General features: G+C 36.0%; 5 protein-coding genes and 2 non-coding genes across 7 annotated transcripts; 2 read left to right on the top strand and 5 right to left on the bottom strand.

The window, feature by feature from the left end:
* Window positions 1-351: 351 nt before the first annotated feature.
* C07H6.11 lies at window positions 352-489 on the bottom strand. The gene has a single exon (NR_052454.1). It is a non-coding gene; the product is annotated as an Unclassified non-coding RNA C07H6.11 (non-coding RNA).
* A 2,417-nt stretch (window positions 490-2,906) lies between these two features.
* On the bottom strand, window positions 2,907-6,314 carry lig-4 (DNA ligase IV). Its single transcript, NM_001379799.2, has 11 exons — window positions 6,187-6,314; window positions 5,835-6,134; window positions 5,474-5,787; window positions 5,302-5,424; window positions 4,826-5,039; window positions 4,630-4,780; window positions 4,484-4,579; window positions 3,983-4,434; window positions 3,822-3,932; window positions 3,628-3,774; window positions 2,907-3,261 (listed from the first exon to the last, which is right to left on the bottom strand). Exons 1-11 carry the CDS (start codon window positions 6,305-6,307, stop codon window positions 3,065-3,067), a joined length of 2,226 nt encoding a protein of 741 aa, NP_001367462.1. The 5' UTR covers window positions 6,308-6,314; the 3' UTR covers window positions 2,907-3,064.
* On the bottom strand, window positions 3,422-3,507 carry C07H6.13. The gene has a single exon (NR_052453.1). It is a non-coding gene; the product is annotated as an Unclassified non-coding RNA C07H6.13 (non-coding RNA).
* A 130-nt stretch (window positions 6,315-6,444) lies between the features above and the next one.
* C07H6.2 (E3 ubiquitin-protein ligase PPP1R11) lies at window positions 6,445-6,768 on the bottom strand (the record flags this gene model as incomplete). The annotated part of the gene is made up of 1 exon (NM_066251.5): window positions 6,445-6,768. The coding sequence occupies one exon, from the start codon at window positions 6,766-6,768 to the stop codon at window positions 6,445-6,447; it is 324 nt and encodes a 107-aa protein (NP_498652.1).
* A 222-nt stretch (window positions 6,769-6,990) lies between these two features.
* akap-17A (RRM domain-containing protein) lies at window positions 6,991-9,149 on the top strand. The gene is made up of 8 exons (NM_066250.10): window positions 6,991-7,202; window positions 7,253-7,615; window positions 7,670-7,828; window positions 7,875-8,000; window positions 8,179-8,294; window positions 8,337-8,421; window positions 8,472-8,850; window positions 8,903-9,149. Exons 1-8 carry the CDS (start codon window positions 7,080-7,082, stop codon window positions 9,037-9,039), a joined length of 1,488 nt encoding a protein of 495 aa, NP_498651.2. The 5' UTR covers window positions 6,991-7,079; the 3' UTR covers window positions 9,040-9,149.
* Window positions 9,150-9,252: 103 nt separating this feature from the next.
* On the top strand, window positions 9,253-12,555 carry clk-2 (Telomere length regulation protein clk-2; the record flags this gene model as incomplete). The annotated part of the gene is made up of 10 exons (NM_001382917.2): window positions 9,253-9,408; window positions 9,460-9,667; window positions 9,719-9,852; window positions 9,900-10,232; window positions 10,284-10,436; window positions 10,486-10,589; window positions 10,634-11,798; window positions 11,905-11,999; window positions 12,049-12,154; window positions 12,201-12,555. The coding sequence occupies 10 exons, from the start codon at window positions 9,253-9,255 to the stop codon at window positions 12,378-12,380; spliced, it is 2,634 nt and encodes an 877-aa protein (NP_001370399.1). The 3' UTR covers window positions 12,381-12,555.
* Window positions 12,492-19,599, bottom strand: cls-1 (Protein CLASP-1). Its single transcript, NM_066248.5, has 16 exons — window positions 19,498-19,599; window positions 19,347-19,442; window positions 18,523-18,708; window positions 18,374-18,477; window positions 18,144-18,320; window positions 16,947-17,394; window positions 16,516-16,899; window positions 15,872-16,135; window positions 15,654-15,777; window positions 15,462-15,605; window positions 15,336-15,416; window positions 14,136-15,103; window positions 13,890-14,059; window positions 13,427-13,784; window positions 12,721-13,203; window positions 12,492-12,676 (listed from the first exon to the last, which is right to left on the bottom strand). The coding sequence occupies exons 1-16, from the start codon at window positions 19,579-19,581 to the stop codon at window positions 12,611-12,613; spliced, it is 4,137 nt and encodes a 1,378-aa protein (NP_498649.1). The 5' UTR covers window positions 19,582-19,599; the 3' UTR covers window positions 12,492-12,610.
* Between the last annotated feature and the right edge of the window lie 4,503 nt (window positions 19,600-24,102).

Raw genomic sequence — 24,102 nt, 5'->3', positions numbered from 1 at the left:
TAACTCCTCAAAAAAGTATAATTTGAAAATACTCGGAATTTCGGAGCAATTTCTTCGAGTATTTGGTACTATAAAGTATTTGCTAATTTCTGAAAACTTTTTGCTATAAAGAAGCTGACCTATTACTCTATTACTCAATTACTATTACTGGAAAAAACCCGTAGAAACTTGAGCAGATTTTAATATCACCCTTTTTTTTCTAGATACTTTTTTTTCTAGAAAGTTGCTCCAGAATATCGGGTTTCGCCAAAACTGCAATCCAGAACTAAATCAAACCAGTTTAGACCTTGACCGAGCATAAACTAATTTTATCTACTTATAAGACTTTCCAACAAAACCTATAAGACAATCTATCACCTCTTCGATCAATGTTTACACCCGCGTGGGTCCATCTGACCTCTTCTTTCGCTCCCGAAAAACAGCAATTAGTCTCATCGTGTCGGCTTCTCTTTCCTACTTACCACTATTAACTGTAAAACAATTAATATATGCTGACAGCAGAAGCGCCCACATACAACTCAATATCTTTAATCTAGCCGATGAATTTATTGGATTATGTATGTGCTCCAAGGCACGACTACGGTAGGTTTGAAATATTCGAAGAGAGAGATAGGAAGATCCGATGGGAGCGACCAATGAGAGATGAAATGAGGGAGGAGTCTTTGTATAGTTAAGTAGATGTTCTAGATATATTCAATATTTCTATTCATATTTTTCAATTCTTGACTCATATACATATTTTGACTTTGAATTTTATGAAAACCTAGATTTTCATTTATTAGAGATTTATGTGTCTTTTGGTTTACCCTAGTCTTAACGACTTTCAGTCGTTTTCATATTTCTGTTGCAGCTGTATTTCAATTTTTTTTTTTAATTAAATTAACTCTAAATATGTACATCTCATTTTCAGACTAACGTGTAACCTAGAAATGAGAGAAGTGTAAGAATATGTGATTCAGAGTTTAAACGGAGGATTTTGGAAATATATCAACTATAAACGTTTTCAATTAACTAGCTTTGTTCGTAGAGTACAACTTCCAAACATTATTCTGGTATTCAAATAAATCTTTCCTCTGATTGAAATTATTTGAAATGTAATTGCCTAAAAGACGAAGAGCTTATTTTTAATTGTTTAGGATCTAGATATGTATGCATACGTTTTCAAACTGCCTATTTTCTGAGCTTAGCTTTAAAAAATAGGTTTAAAAAGTGTGGGAAGTATTAATTAAAACCTTTCCTCAAATGTTATCATATGAAAAACGAGCACATGTGAGAGTAATAATGACATAATTTGACAGTACTCATAATTTGAAAAAAGCAAAACAATTTGGACTTCACCTCTAAAAATCGGAACAATTTGAAAGTTTCATGTTGTGAACAAAGTCTTATGGGAACCCACATATGCGAATATCAAAAGTACCAAAGAAATACCACATAATTAATAAATTTTCAAGCACAACTTATCGCATTTTACTGAACATTTTGGTAAAATTCTTATACTCACATATATATAGTCAGACAAAAATAAACATTTCTGTGCCTATAGTGGAATGATCAATCCCCTCAACTCGAGTCTTCCCACCAACTCATATGCCTTACTCTTGACACCTTTCAAATTTATGGCTCTCTTGAGTTGTGTTGTTGTCTCTATTTTACACACTTTTGTGCTTTTATCCCAGTCACCATAATTTACGTATGTGTTGCTTCTTTTGCTCTGAGAAAACTGATTGAGCTGCCACAAACAAAAATAATAGAAGGTTTTGAAAAACGCCCTATTCTTTAGAGGGCAATGAAGGTGGTCCAGTTATTAAAATAAAAATATTAGGTCGGTAGAGAACTCAACAATTATTTTCCTTTAATTTTAGAGCCATTTTCTAAAAGTTGTCTTCTACTGATAGAATTAAAATGCACATTACCCAGACTCAAAATTTTGCGACTTTGTGGCAAAAATACGATAGCCGGTCTCAAAACGACAACTTTAAAAAAAAATTAAATGCGAGAAGGTCTGCACCTTTGAAGAGTACTGTAATCTTAAATTCTCGTAGCTGCGGAATTTTCATCGATATTTATAGTTTTAATCACGACTTTAAAAAAATTTATTGTTTTATTCGAGTTTTTAGATAAATAAATTTATTTTGATCGAATATTTGGAAACCCCGATTAAACCTACAGTAGTCTTTTGAGGTGCACAAATTTTTGCATTTAACGAAAATCTGTCGTGGCAAGAGAGGACAGTTATAGAGCAGTAATCACAAAATTTCGCTTCTGCGTAATACTTCTATGTTGGTCACGATCTTTGTTAAGTGCTATGGATCGTGGCGAGACCACTTTTACAAATACGTCGGAGAGTTTTACAAGAGAGAAATATGGAAATTGCAGAAAAGCTGAACGAAAAAGCTGAAATAAATTCAATACGCGAAATGTTTCTAAGATCAATTGGAATAGTTTATACAACTATTTTACGGAAGAATCTGAAACGTATGGATAGTAGAAAGCAGGAATCAAAAAATGAACACTGACAATATGAACAGTTCTTAATTTTCCTTAAATTTATGTTTCGAATTTCCTTTCTAAACATTGTTCATGCCATGCAAAACTACCGTAATCCGTGCCCACCCCCTGGTGGTAGTTGAGTGTCAGTTGTGTGTCTCTTGTCGAAAATTGATCGGTGTCTTCGGTTCCTCTTCTTCTTCTTTCGTAGCTGATGCCACTACTGCTGTTTGGTATTTTTGTGAATGTTGTCGCATGATGATGCAGAGATGTCTCCAAAGAATTTCAGGGATCTGGCGAGAAAAAGGGACTTACGAGTTATCCTGATAAAATCTCAATTTTCAAGAGACACTGTCAATCCACGGAGGAATAATGATTTACGGTCTAATAATAAACAATTCTTGGACAAATCACTGATGTGTTATATTTTGTTATATAAGATGACAAATTGGTAAAAGATTATTCATAGATCAATATCATATTCACAGGAATGCGGAGAACAATAAAACTGCATGAAGTAGATCTATCAAAAAGGAAATAAAGAGCGATATCACATATAATCGAAATTAGTAAATTATTCCTGAATCTCGAATCCACCTTCGATGGCATGAAACACATCAGAAGGCAACCAAGCCTGAATCAGATCATCTTTATTGCAACGTTCGAGCCAGGCGGGTTTCAGAACAGTACAAGAGTTCGAAGCGATGGCTTGAGCTGTTTTAGGGTGTGTGGATTTTGGAGCAGTAGCAATACATAATTTGGTGGATGGAGCTGAAAAAAGAAGTTCATATTGAAGATCGGATAAAAAGTCTAATTTTTAGAAGATTATATTTCATAATTAATTCACACAAAAAATATGCGCAACTGTAAATCAATCAGATTAAACGTTGTCCGCTCGAGGGTTTCAGGATTATCTTTCTTGTCTTTTGGCCCACTTCAATTGATGAGTAACACCACTAACACAGACCAGCTGGCCGCTCTGAGCCGACTCAACACTTGTACTATTTATCACTGTCTCTAGCTTGTGTATAAGTAGAAGGATATGAGCACAATGGTGACTAATGGAATTTTGAGTTTGTTGTGCGGGGTATGATGACTCGTTGAAAACGACTTCAACTTGAAAACTAAATCACTCACTTATTCCTTTCACTACAGTTGCATCAAAATGTTTCAAGATCTCTTCACACTTTCGTCGAATTGTTTCAGATGTTCCCTGAAGAACGGCGACTTCAATTCCAGTCAAACTTGACTCTAATTTGGCACGTTTCAGACGAACAGGAGCTGCTGTAAATTAAAAGAATAAATCAAAATTAAATTTTCTGAATGTCTACATTGATGAATAGCTTTGCGGGTAATTCGTTCCACTTTCAAAGTATCTGGTTTCTTATCTTCAGAATCTTCTTCATCACTGTCCACGTTATCACCCAATTTACATTCTTGAACTTTCTGAAATACAAATAATAATTCTTCGCTTCCGTTTAAAACTTGACACGTGCCGTTGCATAGTCTGAAAATTCTTCCCAAGTGTTGACCTGTTCAACAGGCTTATCAAGTCTCCACTCTCTCATAACAGGATCAACCAATTTTCCGTTGCGAACACCGTTCGATGTGATTTTAATCACTTGCCAGCGCTCGAAATCAATGTATCCACCATCTCCTCTGGCAATATTTTTCGGTCGTTTTCCATAAAATGTGAGCTCTTCAGGAGCTTCTTCTAGGAGTTGCCCATACTCAAAACGAATCGCCTCGCGAACAGTGTCAGAAAGTCCATAAGAGCATGAGAGGCATAGCTTGTAATCTTGAGTTTTCTCATCAAAAGCCGCAAATCTGTAGAGCGTTTTTCCATTCCTTCCAGCTCCTGGATGTACAGCAACTAGTGCCAGATCTAGATCACAGTCCTTTGATGCAGACGGTTTCAGCTTGAACCATCCATTAGAAGCGCTTCTGAAAATAAAGAATAGACTTTGAACTAGAATATTATTTCCAGCTTTACCTTTGTCCTTTCACGTAAACACTATCTGTTCTCTTCACAACGATTCCTTCTTCATTATTTGCCATTGCTATTTCAAAGAATTGTTGAATGTCCTCTCTGAAAAAAAGTTGATGAAGACCCAAAAATTATGAATGCTTTCGACAAACTTTTTACTCCCCTCCTCATGTTTCGCCACAAAAATTGTATCTTCTCGTTCTTTTTTCAGTGGAGCAATCTTGAGCATCTCGAGTCTCTGATGAAGTGGTGCTCCAAAAAACGGTTTTCCATTTAAGTACAGTAAATCAAACAAGACGACGGCTGAAATGTGAAGTTTTTGCATAAATTTAATTCATTTCAACTCACTTAATTGTTGATTATCGTCAGGTTTGACATGTCGGAATGATAAAACTTGAGCATCTGATGTGGTTGAAGCATCGTTGTGACGGCAAAGTTTTTTCGTTTTCTTATCCCATAACATGAGTTCGCAGTTGAAAATTGCCGATTCACATTCTTTATTGAAAAATGAATGTATACGACTGGAGAGCTTTCCGATTGCCATTGACGAATCACCGTATTCCTGAAAATCCCAAACTGGATACAATTTTTCGAATAAAAAATTTCTAAGTTTATATTTTGAGCCGACTTTTTTTAAATATTATTTTTATTTCTGAATTTTTAAACATATTATTTAGATGTGGATCACAGTACATTGTTAAAGGCACACACCTTCCTACATTTTACAGAAAAGTCGTGTCGAGACCCGGTATCGTATTTGGCCGCAAAACTTCGCGTCCGGGTAATACCACAAATACGTAATAAGTTATTAATCAAAAACAAACCTTCGAAAAATCATTGTTATTTCTTGTAAACCATCGATATTCGTTTCCTTTCTTATGAAGCAGCACATTCTCTCCATCGAATTTTGTTTGCAGAAAGAATTTCTGACCTCCAAACTTTTCAATCTGTAACAATAAATTGTACTTGAATTATGAACTGAATTCCAAAACTCACATTTGCATACCAGTCACCTCTTTTCTGCTTCTGAAGTAACATGGGTGTCCATATTTTAAAAAGATGCTCATCGTCATCATCATTTGTTTCTCCTAATTCGTTGGTTCCTTTGTTTTCTACCAATTTTCCTTTTAGAACTGCTTTCAAATCATGTGTCTGATCCCAAATAGCACAAGCAGAAGGCGATATCCAGTCGAGAATCCTGTTACTTGGGGCTCCAAGAGCTGATTCAACGTTCTTAAGAATTACGTTGAAAATCCATTCCAACTCGTCTTCAGAGCATCTCTTAACGAGTTTCGACATCTTATCTCGTTCTGAAAACTTTTTTTTGAATAGGAAAAGGTGTAAGCCAATAACTGACTGTTCCCATCATCCATTGGTCCCGCCGCTAAGAAATCAAGAATTTCGTTCAACTCGGAAACCGTGACTACTGTAGATTCATCATTTTCAGTTCTATATTCTTCAGAAATCTTTTCAGCCAACTGACGAGCTGCTGTTGATGCATCTTTCGAGATAGTTGATACGTAATCAGCCCTGACGTCGTGAAAAGTTTTTGCCATAAAGCTTGCCAACTTAGTCGGTCCCATGTCGAACTTTCTGAACCTCTCGTAATCCGAAACGAAGAACCGTATTATGACAAACATATCAGATGGATCAGAACCTGAATTTAAAAGAATAACGTCACATTGTAATAGTTCGCCCAATTGTCTTACACTTTTCTTTCCATGATTCAAAGTTTTTCTGAAAGGTTGCTTGCTTTGATTTCACATTTGAAGTCCGCCGAATCTTGTTGAAGACGTCAACTACTTCGTCGAAGATCACATCTGACGCCATGAAGATTCTTCAAAAATAATTTTATTGAACATCTATTCGGAATAACGAACGAAAATAAATAAACAAAAGTATGCACAAATTTGGGAAAGAGACGGACAATGAGGGGTAAAATGGGAAAAATCGATTATGAAATATGCTCAATTAGAGCTCTTCGGCTCTTCGTTCTTTTTGTGCTCGACGTGGCCACGACAATGACCGGTTTCACAATCCGAATCAGAATCCGAGCTTGAGTCTTGCCAATTTTTGGGCTTCTTGTAGATACAACAGCATTTGCTCTTCTTCTTGCCCATTCCTTCGTTATCCACTGTTTCGGTGGCCCAAACTACGTGTCGCCGTTCTGAAGTTGATGGCTGAGCTGGATTTGGACTAAGATGAAGCACCAAGTTCTGTTCTCGAGATGGAGGAACGGTGACAGTAGAGGTTTCAGTGCTTGAAGCAGTTTGTTGTTGAGTGTGGCTCATGTTCTGTAATTTAACAATATTTTTTTTTAATTGAACGAAAAATAGTGGAACAAAAAATAAGCCTGACAAATTCTCGTGAAATCAAGTAAACAGCAACAAAAATGTTTCATAATATTTTGTCCGAGTGGACTTCAAAAGACTGCATGGCCTAGAATCCAAATTCATTCCTCGTCCCCATGTGGTGAACTCCTCTCGGACAACTTATTCGAAGAACAATTTTTCATCGAATATTCGATCGAACTTCAATTTATATCGATGTTTCTTCTATTTTAGTGCAAATTTTAATCAAAAAAATTAAACCTTTTGTCAACATGGCGCGAAATTTTCCCACTGCTCTCGATTACCTGGGATCAGAAGCTGAAGATTTTAACAAGGCGCAACACTTGTATCTGAAACCGATGGCTGTTATAAAAATTACCGTAGTGCTGCCTCGGGTACGTTTTTTTAACTATCATAATTACATCGATTTATTATTTAATTGTAGATGACGATCCCGGGACAATCAATATCTAATTGGGATCTCATGGAAAGACTAAAACGTGCAATTGATCCAATTCAAATGGATTCTTGCAAAGTTCGTGAGAGCAATATCGACAGTGTTATTTTTGAAGCGGAACTTCTTTCGCTAGGAATCATGCAGAAAACGATGAAGATTCTCGATGGATTCTCTATGAAAGTGTCTGGATTTGCTGAGCCCTTGAAAGTTAAAACAAAAGAGGCAAAGCTTGATTTTCCAAGTCGTCATGATTGGGATGATTGGTTTATGAAACATAAGATGGACGAGATGAAACCCGGAGAACGTCCTGATACAGTTTATTTGGCAAGAATTCCAGTGAAATGGTTCTGCGTACGTTGCTCCATAACATTGCATTCGAATTTATTTCACCAAACACATTTTTAGGATGGTTACAATGATCTTCCTTCTGAACGACGTCTTCGCGTTGCAATGGAAGCGTTCGGATCTGTTAGAGTTGTCGACATTCCAATTTGTGACCCACTCCGATCTCGAATGAATTCAAAAATCTCTGGTATTCAGCAAAAAGGTTTCGGATTAGGGCAGGTATCGCAGTGTTTTATTTGTAAAATCAAACGAATTGAATTTTTAGGATGTATTTTTTGAAGCATATGTGCAATTTATGGAGTATAAAGGTTTCGCCACTGCCATGGATTCCCTGAGAAATCGTAAATGGGCAAAACGAATTGATGGACGGTTCTTTCAGGCTAATGTCAAGGTATAGTAGGGTAGTAGAGTTAGTTTGCAATTTTGAAAAATCTATCACATTATTTCTAAACGTTCAATATCAATTTTAAAAATTGCATATTCTTCGCTGAAACGAATCACCTCGTGCCACTCTACAGGTTAGTTAATTTCCCAGAATTAAGGTTGAGAAATAGCTTAAAATTTCATAGGTGGATTTCGATCGATCACGTCATCTCAGCGAAGTTCAAATTGCAAAGCGAGCGGAAGAACGACGTCAAATTGAAACGGAACGACTGCGGCAAGAAGAAGAGGAGTTGAATATCAAGTTTGTTGATGCTACAATTTTAAAAATAACTCACCTCTTCAGACGTCAAGAAGAACTGAAAGTTAAACAAGAACTCGATGATAAAGATAGAAGACGAGAAGATAGAGAACGGAAACGCCGCGAAAAGGTTCACTTGAAACGTTTCAAAAAATCATAATAAAACATACGAAATTTCAGAGGGAACTCGAACGAATGGCTGAAGAAGAGAAAAAACGCCTTGAAAAGGAACGACTTGAAGCAGAGCAACGATCACGAGCCACTCGCCGTTTGCAAGGTGTTCGTCTTTTGAAGTTTCTGTTTGAAAAAATTGAAGCACGAGAAGAGAGACGAAAGAGAAAAGAAGAAGAAAAGTTGAAAGATGAGCTGAGCAAAATCAAAGAACTTGAAGAACAACCTGTAGAACAAGAAGACGCATTGAGGCAAGCTCTACTTCAGCAGAGGGAAATTCGAATGCGAGAACGCTTGAAAGAGAAGATGAAAGCTTCAGGAGCAGAGAAGGATAAGAAGAGAGATAAAAATAAGACTTCTAGAAGAAGACGAACTAATAGACATGACAGTGAGTTACCTTAAAATTATTGTCTATTTTTTAATTAAACTTTTTTTTTCAGCTTCATCCTCTTCATCCGAAGATTCTGATTCTCCATCTGATTCTCCCCACTCTCGTCGACAAAGAAAACGTCAAAGTGAAGGAGATGATTTCCGGAGACATCATCATCGGGAGAAAAGTAGAAAACGTGGATCCTAAGAAAACGCGGATCCTATTTTTGTTTCCTATTATTTTACCGGTAATTTCACTTTTTTTAAAACATATTTTTTGATTTTTTTTTCAGAATCTCAATAAACGTATTTACCTCTATTTTTTCTCGTGCATTATTAAACCCTAACCTGGTTTAATTTACTACTCCACGTTCAATTACCTTTCCTGAACGCGAGCTTCGCATTAAAAACAAATTTTCAGATGAATTTACGAAGTCGCCTGGTAAATGCCACGGAACGTGCTGTGCTTTTTCAAATTTTCAAAGATGTGCAGAATGATCCGGAAAAGTACGACAATGCAGTTGAGGCGATCTGTGAATCAATCGACTATTTTGGCAAATTTTTGACCGATAGCGAGGTATTGTCCTGAATTCAATATTTGTGTAATGTTTTATATTTCTAATTGTAGTATCTTACACAAATCAAGCCGATTCTTGATACACAGTGCCCAACAAAGTCGATAATTTGCTTCTCGAAATGTTTGACAAAAGTGAGCACAGATATAAATACTACCACATTTCGAGATGTGATCACCATGCTCGACTGGTTGAAGTATGTCGTTGAAAAATCGCTGACAAGTGCTATTTGTAGCAGTCTGAAAGTTAAAGAAACTGATGGTATGTGATCAAAAATAATTATTCTTCAACTGAGGATTTTTGTTTTTTCAGTCAGTGCAGTTCAGTTGTATCGAGAATTCGCATCAGCATGTTCAAATATTCCGGAGAAAGTTTCGAATTGTTGTGCAAAGGCATTGTCTGGCGAGCATGTCAAATATATCAACACGGTTAAGTGGATATTCAAAGTGGGTTTATAAGTGAAATATCGAGATAGATAACTTCAATTTTCCAGATGAATCTGGTGCAAGGAATTCAAAAGGCTATGCTTCTTGCTCACGACGACATTGTAACTGCTGCCCCGTTCACTTCATTCTACGGATCCGGTGGTCCTTATATGAAGACTGTCGCAGAAATTATTTCATCTGGAAGAAACATAGATATCACCAACAAGGATGGGCTTCTAGTTCAAATGATTGAATGGATTGGTTCACTAAACAATTTTGATTCTCAATGGCGTCGGATGATGTTTCTCATCTTCCAAGAGCCCACATATCAGGGAATTCAAGTTCATGAATCACTACTGACAACATTGTTCCTAATTTCGAAAAGTGACCAAATCTTGAAAGTTAGTGGTTAAAATATAGTTGATTATATGAAAACCAGTAGTTTCTTTCAGCGATGTATCGAAGCCACTGATCTGACTGGAACACTGAAGCGTGTAGTGATGGTTAAGCTCCCGTTTCAGCGAGTTCTCAAACGAAAGACCATCGAGATTCTTATCAATTTTGTTTATCGAACTAAGGAACAATTTGCCATCCAGCTATTAGAGGTAGGGTTTTGAATCTATATTTTCCGTATTTAGCGAAGTTTTTTTCCAGACTTCTGTGAAAATCTGGAGTGATCTCAATTACGCAAAAAGTGCTCCAGAATCACAAGAACGACACATAGTCAGAATGATATTATACTTGGTTCATCTTTTCAGGTAACAAATATATTAAGAACTACAGTAATAACCTGTCCTTTTAGAACATGTTCTTCAATCGATTGGGAGTCACTCTTCCTGAACTCTATGGATGGAGTTCATTGTCGAATGAGCATGTTGCCTATGTACGTCCAAAGTGGTATTTTTGTTAATCAAGCACTGTGCAAGCAAGCGACAAAGCATCGATCGAAAACGCACGGATCAGATGAGCAACCTCCAGAGACTCTAGAAGAAAACAAATTCGTTTCAAGTGAAGTGGGAAAAATATGGTTTGAAGAGATGACGTCAATTTTGGAACATGGATTTAATTCTTCTACAGTGAAAGATTCTGAGCGAGTTCGAGAAACCGCCAACGAAATAACCAAAGACGATTCGGGTGAAGAATTTGAAGAAACCAATGCACAGCGTCTTCAAAACAACAAAGATTCGGCAGCAATCACATCGAAAAACAATCTACGTTTAGATTCTGATGATGACGAAGACTTTCCTGACTATCAAGTTAATGAATCAGAAAAGATCTTCAAGAATTTAGAAATTGGAGAAGAACCGAAAAATAAAGTGACACCTCCAGCATACATTGCAGATGCTTTCGAAATGCTATTAGAGAAAGAAAAATACGAGGTTTTTGAAGCAGCTTTCTTTAATATTACGAATTTGATCAATCGCCGGCCAATTGGATTTCCACAAATCGCTGAGAAGTTGTTCATCCGAATCCTCCATCTTCAAAACAATTTTGGAACGCCTAAATTCAAGGAAACTGTTGATGAAATTGCAGTTGCATGTATCACTCAGCGTCCAGAAATTGTCCCATCTGTAGTGCGTCTGATCATTGCACCAGGTCAAGGTTTCAGTATCAAACAACGTCTTCTTCATTACATTCACAATGCTGCTGATGGAATGGGTGCATTGGATAAGAAACTTGAAGAGTGTGTAATGGCGCAACAATTGAGAATTGGTGGTCCAACGTTAAGTATTATTCTTCATCGAACTATAAACACTGATTATGACGATGAGGATGAAGATCCCCACAGACTTTTAGTTCCTGAATGGCGACGAATGGTGGATGCTCGCATTGCTGCAAATACCAGAAGAATTGGAACGACGCGAGAGCCACCAAGAGCCGGAGTTGTCAATCGTCTCGCACAAGCTGCCAAATATATGTTTTATCCTTTGTTGGTTTTGCCACGTGGTGAGAACGCAAGTCTTTTGGTGAGTACATATGTTTCACAACTTGTCAATTCCTAGTTTATTACGTGTTTTATCTTAGCAATTTTAGAATTTAAACGTCTGATTACTCTAACTAGAAACATTTCAGGGCAAGGACTCCGATCTACTCGCCTCACTCATCATGGTTGCATCGATGGTTTATGTGAGATGTGGCGTATGTCCTCAAATTCATCGAATGTCAAGGTATACCTTTTAACAAGGTTGTGTACAAATTAGTTTTCCTGAATTTCAGTGAGCTTATATCATATGCAACGCCTCATCGATTCTCTGAAAACGCAAAACTACGGACTGCCTGCATCATTGCCCATCTGAATGTGACGACTTTGTTGCCTGGAGATGTTAGTTTGAAAATCAATTTTATTTGATGTTTAACCAAATATTCAGCTTATGGATGAACTGTTTGATGTACCGGCACTTATTGGATGGTTTGATTGGGCCAATTCTGTACTGGTTAATGCATCTTCATCACAATTGGAAAAGGATATGACTCGCCAGTTTGGTCATAGTGTTACAAAACACCTTCAACGTTATCATCCAGCTGTACTGCAACACCAAGACGTTTAAATAGTTACTATTCACTTGTTTTCCTTCTTTTCAAGTACTGTATCATTTCTTACTATCTTGCCAACACTTTGATCTCTACCTCGTTCACTTCTTGCTTTGCCACCCGTTGATATCACCTGTCTCATTCATTTATCAGCATGTTCATAATATCAAAAATAAAATCTTATCAAATGTATTTTACAAAACTGATTGAGTTGACCCGCTTGTTGAAACATTCCGGCTCTTGTGTTCTAGTTAGACGATGCTCCTGATTCGGATGACTTGGCGCGGCCCACGTACAGGTCAATTAGGTTCAGCTGAAAATCGAATGTCTCTTCAAGAAATTTAGTTAAATCCTTACTTTACTGGCATTTAAAGTTCTCAAGTGTGGCTCCATTCTTTGCATTCCAACTCTCTGAACCAGGGCGACTAATCCGAAAACTGCACATTTTCTTACTGTAGATGACATTGATTCGTAGGCAGTGACAAAACATGGTGCAACGTCATTGACAATTAAGTGTAACTCCTCAATATCAATATCTTGGAACATTCTCGTCAACATTTTCAGAATCAGAACACCACGTTGATCATCATCATCTTGACTCAAAATTCGCCTGGAGATCAGAACGACACGCGTAAGAGGCAGATGAGAAGCCAGGATTCGAAGACAATCTTCTGCTGCAACACCCATCGTGTTGTCATCAGATGTACATGCACATTGAAGAACTTTCGAAATTGCAATTTCTGTTGAATCGAACAACTTTGTCGCTTGAGCTGTGCACATTTTCTGAAGAATTCGGAGAGCAAGCTTCTTGCGAATCGATTGTGAGAATGTAGAAAGAATCTGAAATATAAATCTGTTTTTTTAAACAGTAACTTTGCCAACAGGTTCATGTACGCCTTCAATACAGGCGCAAAACCTAACTATATGCCTACAAGACATTGACTTGGAGATGATGTATTTTGCCCGGAAGACTATTTTAACTCGGTCAGAGCGGTAATCTTCTTCACGTCAAAGTAGGCGTTTGTATTCTTCAGGGTAAGTCTCTTATTACTGTCACAATTACCTGATAGATAGAATCCAGCAATTCGTCGAAAAATTGGTTCCAAAGAGTGAAAGAACCTTCACACATCATTCCATGAAGATTCGCCATCGCTTCGTTCAATTTATCAGCCTTCTCGAAATCTCGAATTGCGTCCAATTGATTTCGAATGTAGGCAGCTTGATCCACATGATTTTTGGCAAGATGGGCGGTCGATGTTCGATAATCAGGCGGTGGTGGAGTTGAATACTGATTTTCTGTTGCGATCCTCTCGGTTTGAGAATACTCTTTCCGTGTGGATTCATACGTTGAATAAGTGGTTTTCATGATTGGTTTCTCAATTTCTTCATTGTCCAATGGGCATGGTTTATAGTTGTTGTTGCTGCAAATATCAAGTATTCTCACTAAAACAGTATTTCTAACCCTCCAATCTAGCCTACATATTCATTTATTCTAGAATTATGCAATCCAATAATTACTATCTAACCTTATAAACCGTTCTTTTTCCTTTTCAATTGGCTTCTGGTTGTTCTGCTGACCATTCAACTGTAAAATTCGATAAGCCCAATCACGACATTCCGAAGGTAGCTCTCCGAAGATCATAGTGAAATCAGCAGCGTTGAGAGCAAACAAGGCACATACAAGACGTTCACATGCCTAAATTGAACAATAATTATTTTGAATATTTTATTTAGAGTATGTGTTAGAGAACAAAAAACGAAAAAAAACTAACTGGCATAAGAATAGCTCCAATTCTCGGATCAAACATCCATGCGAACATCTTCCGAATTGCAGCTCTTGTATACGGTGTATCGAGATGTGTTTGCCTCTCCAAACATCTCGGATCCTCTGGCCAAATCTCTTCGAAAAGCAGACAAATGTATTCCAGAAGAGCAAGTCTTGATTTTGGAGACAGTAAATGCACTGGATCACACATGAAATCACAGACAGCCTTCAGTTGAAATGTTGGGTCAAACGTGGTTAGGAACATCTTTTGAGTGGATGACAAAGCTGATTTGACATTTGGAAGGGCATCGGCTCCCATTTTAGCAAACAATTTACCAAGTGCAAGTTTTAGCCAATTATCCAGTTTCTTATATTGAAACTTTATAAATATGGAAATTGTATCAAGAATTGAAATAATTAAAGTATTATTCCCTTCTGCCAAAAGACGTGATAATGTGTCTCCAATATTCTTACACTCCAATTGACATAGGTTAGGATCAGTTATTACTTGATTCAAATTGACAATTGCATCTCGTTTTTCATTTAATGAAGAGCTGGTACATGCTTTGAGAATATGTTCAATACTTTGAACAGAACCATTTGAACCTGATCCAACTGAACCACTAGATGGTCTGAATGGAGAATTATTATTGTATGATCGGTGAACAGATGAATCCAAGTTGCTAGGCTTGAACGGAGAATTATTATATGATCTTGGAACTTCTTTTGGTGGAGTCTTTCTGATTTCATCGAGAAGGAATTCATCATCTTCATTATTCTTGCTCATTTCATCTTTTGCAGTATTCATCGCGTTTTGCAGACAATTTGCTTGTTCTTGAGTCAATGAAGCAACGAATGAAGAACTTCCAAGATTAGATGCAACTCGTTGAATTGGTGTTTGATGAGTCGAAGTTGATGGGGACGAAGATGATGATTTATTGTTGTTATTTCCGTTTGTGTAGTGAGGAGAAGATCCTGAAGTTTTACACAATTTTTATTTTTCTAGAACTTTTCAGAAACTTTTTTTTCATTTTTGGAATAAATTGTTTTCTTTGAGTGTTTTAATAATTTTATCTTGATATTGCTCTAAATTGTTGTCCAAATTTTCAAAAACTTGACTGAAAATTTTGAAAAATTGAAAAAATTATAGAATTTTCGTTTAGAAGTGATGTTTTTTTTGGAATTTTATGCTTATTTTACAACATACCTGCAAATCCATCACTTGGAGTTTTGGCCCTATTCGGTGTTGTCGACTGATTTTGCCCATAACCACTGGATCTCACTGCTGCTGAATTTTTTTCATGTATACGTGAAGTAAGATTTGGAAACTTACAAAATGAAGTAGAAGTTGAAGATTTTGGTAGTCGATTGTTCATTGGCATGGCAGTTGGACGTGATGGTATAGCCGTTGTCTGTGGTTTCACGGACAATTGAATAGATTTATCCACGGCCGACGCACTTCTTTGAGACAAAAACTCTGAAAAAGCATATAATAATTGCTGATGTTGATGTAATTATCACATACTTTGACTAATATTCTGCTGGTTTGGCTGTTGTTTCTGATTGTTATTATCCCGATCACTGTTCAGACTTGATGAAGATGATGAGACACCATCACGCAGCATTTTTTGTTTTGCTGGATCCAGTTCCTGAAAAGTTTTAACATATAACTTTAACATATAACTTTAACATATAACTTTTTTCTTAGTATTAAATTATCGTAAATTTCTCAAAAAAACCTACTCTAAAAATAAGATCTGCAGTTGTTCCATGGAGTTGCTCCAATTTTGCAAAAGCCTTTCTTCCAGCTACTCGAGTCTCTCCATCAGCATCACAAATTGCATTTTGAACTAGTTGAGCAATTTGCTTTAAAATTGGCTGCTTTGATTTGAGATCCCATGATGCTATGAGTGTTTCAAGCACAACTGCAAGTTGTCGACGTTGTTCTTTTGCCTTCGAACTTGATAATTCAGACAATGTGGTGAAGATTTGGCGCGTTTGAATTTTCTGAAATTGATGAGAACGTTTTAGTACGTGTAAGGTATATTAAAAGCGTATTACTATAAATTTAAGAAAATTACATTGAGATTTTACAAATTTTTAAATGTTTTTTTTAATTCAAAAACTAAAGGATTATTCGATACAAAAACGAAATAAAAAACAAACTTGTAAGCGGAACCTAATTCCATAGGTTAATGTATTTCACAGTTGATTTGTACATTACACAATGTACATTGTACAATGTACAGTAAGTATGAAAAACAAAAAAAAAAACTGAAAAACACTTAAAATCTCAAAATGGACTACGACCTCATAATGGTATTTCTGCGTTTTTCGTTAACATTTGCAGGATTTTGTTGCTAAATTTTTGTTTTGACTTAACTCACTTGCACAATAAAAACAGTTAAAGTTGCAGCACTTGATGCAATGACTTTCGTGCTAACTGCAACTTGAGCCAACGCCGCTGGTAACACACATTCTGCTACATTTTTCACTTCCATTCCAAAAGTCTCAAATAAGAAACTACATGTGACCGCTGCCTCCCGGACAATTTGAGATCTCAAGTCACGAATCGAGAATTCCAATGCATCAGCGAGCTCGTTGATAATTGAAATTAAAAGGCTTCTATCAATGTTTTCATCGCAATTAATTATGATTGATCTGATGAGTTTCAGTTGATTTGCTCGTTTACTCCAGTCTTCGTTTGCATTCCGGAGAACTAAATTCGCGAGTTCCAGTTTTTCACGGATATCATGGTTAGAATATATTGTCTGAAGAATAATTACGTTATTGGGGTTAAGTTTTCAAGATGCTTTACCGTTTTAGGAACTGCTGTAAAGGATTTCTTAAAATCATCCAATGTTATTGCACATTGAGCTGCAGGAGCACAACTTGAACTTCTATACCTAGAAATTGAAATTCCAGCCGGAGCCCGCAAAGAGCTTCTAGTTAAGTCTCTTGATCTGCTCATTTGGCCTCCAGATGGTGATGGGAGAGATAACGGAGAAGGAGTTTGTGGAGCAAGTGAAAGTGATTGAGCAGCAGTTGTAGTTGGCCTCGGTGGAGTGGACAAACGAGCGGATGAAGTAAATGAAGTTGTTGAGGCAGATGGATGAATTATCTTGGCAGGTGAACGTAGAGAACGCCGCAATAAAGAGTTCCGGGAGGGTTGAGCCGGTGTTGTTTCCATGGTAATTGTATGTTTAGGTGGAAGGTCCCCACGAGTGGCCACTGTTGTTTGATAACGTTGAAGTAGAGTAGCCATTCTGTAATAGAATATTTAAAGGATAAATAAGAATGTTGAGGGTCAGAAACTTTTTAAAGCTACAAGCTTTTGTAGATGACGTTCGAGATGTATATAAATGGTTAAATATTTTAAATCTTAATACCTCTCATGTTCTCAAAGAAACTCAAAGGTAAAACTTAATAACATTAATATAATTCAAAACTCTTCAGATGAATTAATATTCAGAATGACACGAGAAAAAGTATCGGGACAAAACTATTTGGAGCGTGAATGAATTGAGAACGAACTTTGAGAAGAACAATCTTCTCACCCCCTCCTTGTTCTCTTTCTCTTCTCTAGTTGTTGTACATATTCATAATCTGAATCCTCTTGTTCATTCCTATCGCCTCTGCGTCTCTCCTTATCACACTATCTTTTCAGCTTTTTGCGACTTTTCGCAAATTGAATGCGCACGCACAGTATCCCCTCTTCTCGACCATTCACTTTGCATAAGAACTCGTATAGTTGATGGGAAGAAAATAAATATTGAATGGAAATAAATAATTTTTAATTTTAAAATATCATGTTTTGAGTAACTAAACATTTATTGACATATCACCGCCAAGGAAAGACAGCTAAAAGATCTAAGATACATATTTATTGATCCTACGTAACATATTTAGCTTAGCTTTAGCTCTTTCTTTTATCACAAGCTCCATAAATTTACAGAAATGTTTTTAAGATACTGTGAAGAATCAGGTTTTCTCATTTTAGTATATTTCTGCTCACTTCTGTTCATTAATCAGCCTGGTAGCAGCTATCTTTGCAACTATTGGCTTTCCACCATACACCATCAGATCTATGAGACATTGTGTTGAGACGTCTCGAACTTCGGAATTTGGATCATTAGTCAGCCGACACAATTGGGGAATTAGAGTTATAGCTTGTTGGATGACCAGGGCAAAACTGAAAATTCGTATTTCAATATCTTGAAATTCTTGAAATTCAGAAGTTTTTACCTACTACTCAGAAACTCTCTCAGAATGTTCAGCGAACCAACTTTTACAAGCCATTGTTTGTGCTGAAATCCTGTTCCAGGAACACAGAGTCTGTCAAGTAGCATCTGAAAACTTTTGTTTAAAAATAAATAAATTGAATTTTAATTTACCACAGGGGAAGAATTTTCAAGGTACGCAAGTTGCAAGCACAAGTTGATTGCCATTTCACGGACTTGAACTTTAGCATCTCCCATTCTCTCAATCAACACCGAACACCGATCAAAGTAGTAACTGGCTAGAACATCTGGAGAAGTTCGGAGTGCAGCATCAAGAATTTCCAGACCAATTGTGGAGACCTGAAGTTTTAAAATGCAGGTCTTAGCGATTATCGACTGACGTTGCTCTAATTTGGGAAAAATTTGATTGCCATCTAGAATTTAAGGCTCGAGCTTAAACACCCAGAATGCTCTCTAAAGACTTTTTTCGAAATAATAAAAACTGCCCATTTTTCTAAATTTAGTTAAACTTTACAGGTGTAGTGTCAGTGGGTATTTTATCAAAAGTCGCCCAAGATAGAATAAACATACGAATAATTTAGTTAAAACACTACAAAACCTTCCAGTTTCATCTTTTTCTGTCATTTTTGGCAAAAATTCAGAATAAGTATTCAGACTATTAATAAATTAAGAGCCTTCCTGAAAGTTGGAAAAATTATTTTTGGTCAACTTTAAAAATTATGATATAACACTTTTCGACAGCAGATAAAAAATTTCAAAAAATTTTGAAACGTTTTTCTATAATTTTCATTAAATATAATTGAAATATCCTTTTAAAGTTACCCTAACTTACTCAAGTTTGCCTATAGTTTTGACCAAAATTATCATTTAAAATGTTTACTCTACATATATTATTAATAATCGGAATTCCAGTTATTTGCATGTATTTTGATATTCAACTGATAACCGCAGTAGCTTCCTCTTATCACCTGACCAACCTTAAAATTACTGCCGGTCAACCAGCCGGACATGACGTCTAGGAAGTCATTGACCAGTTTTGGGTGTGGTGACACTTTTCGTTGTGAGACCTCGTTCTGAAATGAGTCATAATATAGAAAAAGAACGAAAAGCATAAAGAACAAAACTGACCAATATCACATTTCCGAGCTTGAGACGTTCGAGCGGATCCGCCGTGCTCTTTTGCAACAACACGTACAACCAGTTGGTGTCCATCAGGTGGCCATTGTATACCTGAGCACATATCATGGAAATATAGATGCGTGGGTGGTAGAAAAAGAGAGAAATATAGAAAATTAGAGACAAGGAGAGATGCAAACAGTCTAGTTTCTTTGCGCTTCTATCGTAAAACTTCTAGAAAAAATAGAGAAAACCCCCGTTGTTTCGGAAAAAGTGTGAGTCATACATTTATAGAACAAGCGGCCCTTTTATAACATGGAAACTCATAAAAAATGATAATACGAATGGCATTGATTCCCGTCTTTTTTTTGAATTTGTCACGACATTTCCCATTTCCCCTTATTTTAATTGTTTTTTCTGGAAACCCAAAGAAGAATTTCTACAAAATTTCAAAAAGACCTTACTATATTGAGTGGGAATGAAGAGTGAAATTACAAATATTCAAAAAAGAAGGCATGTTAGCCTTTCAAGGCAATCTCCGATAGCCTCATGCCTACACGTGTGCCTACTGCCAAACTAGACGTTAAATGGCAAATTTTCAAAACCTTTTTCCTGCTAGAAAGTTTTGTTTTGCTATATACTGCGACCTACCCATACTCGTAGGCATGCAGGTATGAGGAAGGCATTTAAGCCTGTAGATGATGAAATATTGATTTTAATTATAAAGTATCGTTAAAGTTTTCTGTTAGAATTTTCACATGGAGTAAAAGATTGATAAATTACCGAAATTTTGAAAAGGTAATAGAAAACGTTATGTAAATCATGGGAGGTCTTTGAAGAATGACAATTCCATTTCACTTTGACCTGAACGTCATAAGAACGACTAATCTTTTCGGTTGATCAAAAATTTCAACAAATATTTTGCTGAATTTCAGAAATAAAAGTTCTGAAAACATTTTGTTTATATCAAAAATAACAAAGAAAGGTGCAAAAAAGCGTGGCCCCTATGCAAAGGCGCCTAATCCATTCAGTAAACGAACAGCTATTCCATTCAATGTTCTTCCTCTCTCCACCACCTCCTTCTTCATCTTCCGACGGTTAGGCGTCACCCGGCGGCGCCTGTTGAATTTTGTGTCTGCGTTTCTTTGTCTCTCGAGCTCTCTCTCTCTCTTCGCACAGGTTTCACTCATTTTCCACAAAGTCTTACGGCAAACACATCGGGGTCCACCGATGGGCAAAGAAGTAAAAGAAGAAGCAGAAGGATATGTAGACAAAAGTGAATCTCAATGTCAACGATTTTTGCATAATGAGGACAACAGTTTTAGCATCAAACGCCCAAGCCCATGGGGGGGGGGGGGGGGGGAAATGCCACAAAATAAAAATGACAGGTATACGAATCCGGATGAGTTTTCAGATATTTTCAATGCTAAGCAACTTAGCTGATAGGAAATGGGGGAGTTCCAAGTTTTTTTTGGAACTCCCATAGAGGAGTTCCAAAAGCTGTTCGATTAAAAATTTTCACTCGTTTCAAAAAACAAATTGCGATACAACATCAAAAGTCTGCAAAATTGTAAGGTTAACATCTTAATTTCAGAAACTTCTAAACTCTACACACAAAAAGTGTTTGATAATTGTCAATTCTTGAAGTTTGAAGTTTAGGGATAGTTGAACACAAAACTGTTCAACAGTGAAACAGACACGAGGTGAAAGTGAATATGCCTGAGTCACAGTTCTTTTTTACTTGCTTTTCATCAATTGTAGAAAAATAAACGGAAAATGTAGAAAAAGCAGACAAAAAACGGAGAGAAGAAGAAGAAGTAATGTTTGTGTTGTCAATCGCATGTTTTGTGTATGTGCTTCGCTAAGTGTGTACGAACAGGCAAGCAATAGAAAAGAGGTGATAAGGATGTGTGAATGAATGAGTAGGGAGGGAGAAGCTAAGAATTTTAAATCTTAAAATTTATTAAATTTAGAATCCTTACCACTCTAGGGTTTAAAAAACACTTGGCAATCGAAAACTTTAGAAAATTGCGAATTTTATCCATCAGAACGACAGTTTGGCAATTTTCGAGTTCAGCCGTTTTATTTTACAAGTGTCAAGTTGCAATTTTGGAAAACATTTGAAAATATTTATAATGTAATGCCTACTGCACTGAACGTTTCTTTAGCAAACAAACTGATATATGTGCCTAATATTTATATTTTATATTCTTCTTTTTCAACTAGAAAAGATTTAGGACATTTTTGAAGGATTCAAATTATTCTCTATAAATTGACAAGTTGACAAACTCCAATTTTTCAAAACATCAAAAACTATGTATGCAGGTTTTAATTCTGACAGTACCGTAACCTATTGCCACAAATGAACAAAGTTCCAAATATTTCTAGAGTACACAAGATGGCATGCAGTGCATTTTTTTTTATATCAAAACTATTTCTTTCTTTTTCTTTTTTCTTTTTTCTCGCCGCTTTTTATTTCACACTTCAAGTTTTACTACCAAGGAAATGTGTTCATATAGATGGCCAGTGCTTGAAAATAGAGCTTTGAAAATTTTGACACTTTTCAATGAATTTCTAATGTTTTGGCGTTCATGAGTTTTTGAAAACACTGGAGTGCCTTAAAGATGGAATAGTTCCAGTAGGGAAATGGTTTTAGTGCTCAAATTACCAAATAACATAGTAAAACTTGTAAAATTTTTATATGTTTATTTACAGTCAAAAAGTGGTAATTTCTCAGCTTTTCCCATTTGTAATTTTGAAAATTGACCAAATAATATTGTTTAATACTTATATTTTTATAAACTGCTACTTTTTTGTATTTAAACATTGTAGGGATTCAATGACACATAATTTCTCTCATTTTTCAAAATTTGGTAAATTACCAAAAGCGGAAAAATATAAACTGAAGAGAGTGCCAACTCAATTCCAATTGAAGAATTTTCAACGAATCAAAACCCAGAACGAAATGGAACGATTAAATAAATTTGAAGGGTCATTGAAGAGGTTAAATGATGGCTGGGAATAAGGGAGAGAAATTGTAATTTTATTTCTTTGCCATGGGAGGTCAGACAAGGAGAAAAGAAAACGAAATGACATGGCAAACAATTTCTATTGATGGGAAACACAAACTGGATGAATACCCAACAAAAAACTGTATAAATAATATAGAAGTTGGAAAAGTTTTTATTTAAGTTAAAAAGATTCATGACCTTATTGGGTGCATCTGTTCTGATTGTTCAAGTTATAATGAATAATAAAATAAAAGGAAATTTGATGCTGTAAATCTTGAATAAATTGTTTATCATGAAATATAATTATTTCACTAACAAGTGACCACTTTTTGATTCGATCAGATGCTGATGAGTTATTTACATTTAGCGCAAAATTAGAAATTGATAGTGAAAACCCAGTTCAAACTATAAATCATAAACAAGAAATTGGCGTTTTAAATATCATAAATGAATGAGCTGAGTTCTCGAAAAGTTCAAGATATTATTATTATTATTTAAAATTAATTTGCCAAATGCAAGACCTTTATGAAAAATTATTGAAAGGAAATAACTCATTTCTTGAAAGCTTCTCACTCTCTCCGCATTCAACCCCAAAAAACACATGTCATAACGGCGTTGAAACGTTTTTGCGTAGAGAGAGCGACGACATGTGTTGAACTGAGAAAAATGCACACAAATGAGCAGAAATTTGGACAATTTCACACTTCTAGACGACTGTCTGAACTGAAGAAATATTGAGAGGTAATTGGAAAAGAGGGAGAGAAAGAGACGCACACCAATGCACATAAGTCTATTATCAGAACAATTTTGGAATATTTGTGTGGCGCCAGTATTGCAATTTTTTCAAATAAGGCATTTCTGAACCTTGCAACATTTTTAAAATGAATTTGTAAACGAGAAAAGCTCTACCGTGTACTTTTCGCGGCGAAACCCATTCAAATAAATATTGAGTACGCGTTTCAGAAACATCGAAAGTACCCTATTACCCAGACGCGAAATTTAACGATTTTTGCGCCAAAATACGATACCCGGTCGATACCCGGTGAAAATTATTATTTAATGCGAAAAAGTGTGCGCCTTTGAAAAATACTGTAGTTTTAAAGTTTCGTCGCTGCCGAGATTTTTTCACTGATTTTTTTTCTCAGTTTTTCTCACGATTTGTTAAAATGCAGTGTTTTTAAATAATTGATTTATATTTGTTTTTATTAAATAAATACATTTTTAATTAAAAATAAACTGAAAAATTAATGAAAATTCCTCAGCGGCGAAAGTTTGAAATTACAGTACTCTTTGAGAAGCACAACTGTTTATTTATGACAAAAGTTGTCGTGCCGAGACCGGGTACCGTATTTTTGTTCAACCATCGCGATGTTTCGCGTCTGGTAATAGCAACTTTACATTAAACTGAAATTGATCAAACTCTAGTCTAATATGCTACTTTAAAAATGTTTGAATATTGCAGGATTGTGTTCATAAATGCCTTAAAACAGAATAAAACGAAATTTTGTGGAAAACCGAACCAGGTGGACTAGAGTTGATTTAATGGTTGAATGGATTTGGAGAGAGTAAATCCGGAAATGATGGGAATGACTTTTGGTCATTTTCC

The sequence above is a fragment of the Caenorhabditis elegans genome, chromosome III (genome assembly GCF_000002985.6).
Source record: "Caenorhabditis elegans chromosome III".
Classification (NCBI taxonomy): domain Eukaryota; kingdom Metazoa; phylum Nematoda; class Chromadorea; order Rhabditida; family Rhabditidae; genus Caenorhabditis; species Caenorhabditis elegans.
Note: the sequence above shows the minus strand (reverse complement) of the source record. Positions and strands in the feature narration are given on the sequence as shown.

Coding starts and splice junctions, on each gene's coding strand:
- lig-4 (NM_001379799.2), bottom strand. CDS start 6,307: ATGGCGTCAGATGTGATCTTCGACGAAGTAGTTGACGTCTTCAACAAG. Junction 4,435..4,483: donor GTTTACGTGAAAGGACAAAG/GTAAAGCTGGAA, acceptor CTTTATTTTCAG/AAGCGCTTCTAATGGATGGT. Junction 3,775..3,821: donor CCGCAAAGCTATTCATCAAT/GTAGACATTCAG, acceptor TTTAATTTACAG/CAGCTCCTGTTCGTCTGAAA.
- akap-17A (NM_066250.10), top strand. CDS start 7,080: ATGGCGCGAAATTTTCCCACTGCTCTCGATTACCTGGGATCAGAAGCT. Junction 7,203..7,252: donor TTACCGTAGTGCTGCCTCGG/GTACGTTTTTTT, acceptor ATTTAATTGTAG/ATGACGATCCCGGGACAATC. Junction 8,422..8,471: donor AACGGAAACGCCGCGAAAAG/GTTCACTTGAAA, acceptor ACGAAATTTCAG/AGGGAACTCGAACGAATGGC.
- cls-1 (NM_066248.5), bottom strand. CDS start 19,581: ATGGACACCAACTGGTTGTACGTGTTGTTGCAAAAGAGCACGGCGGAT. Junction 15,417..15,461: donor TTCAACTTCTACTTCATTTT/GTAAGTTTCCAA, acceptor AAAAAAATTCAG/CAGCAGTGAGATCCAGTGGT. Junction 13,204..13,426: donor TGCTGGATTCTATCTATCAG/GTAATTGTGACA, acceptor TTTATATTTCAG/ATTCTTTCTACATTCTCACA.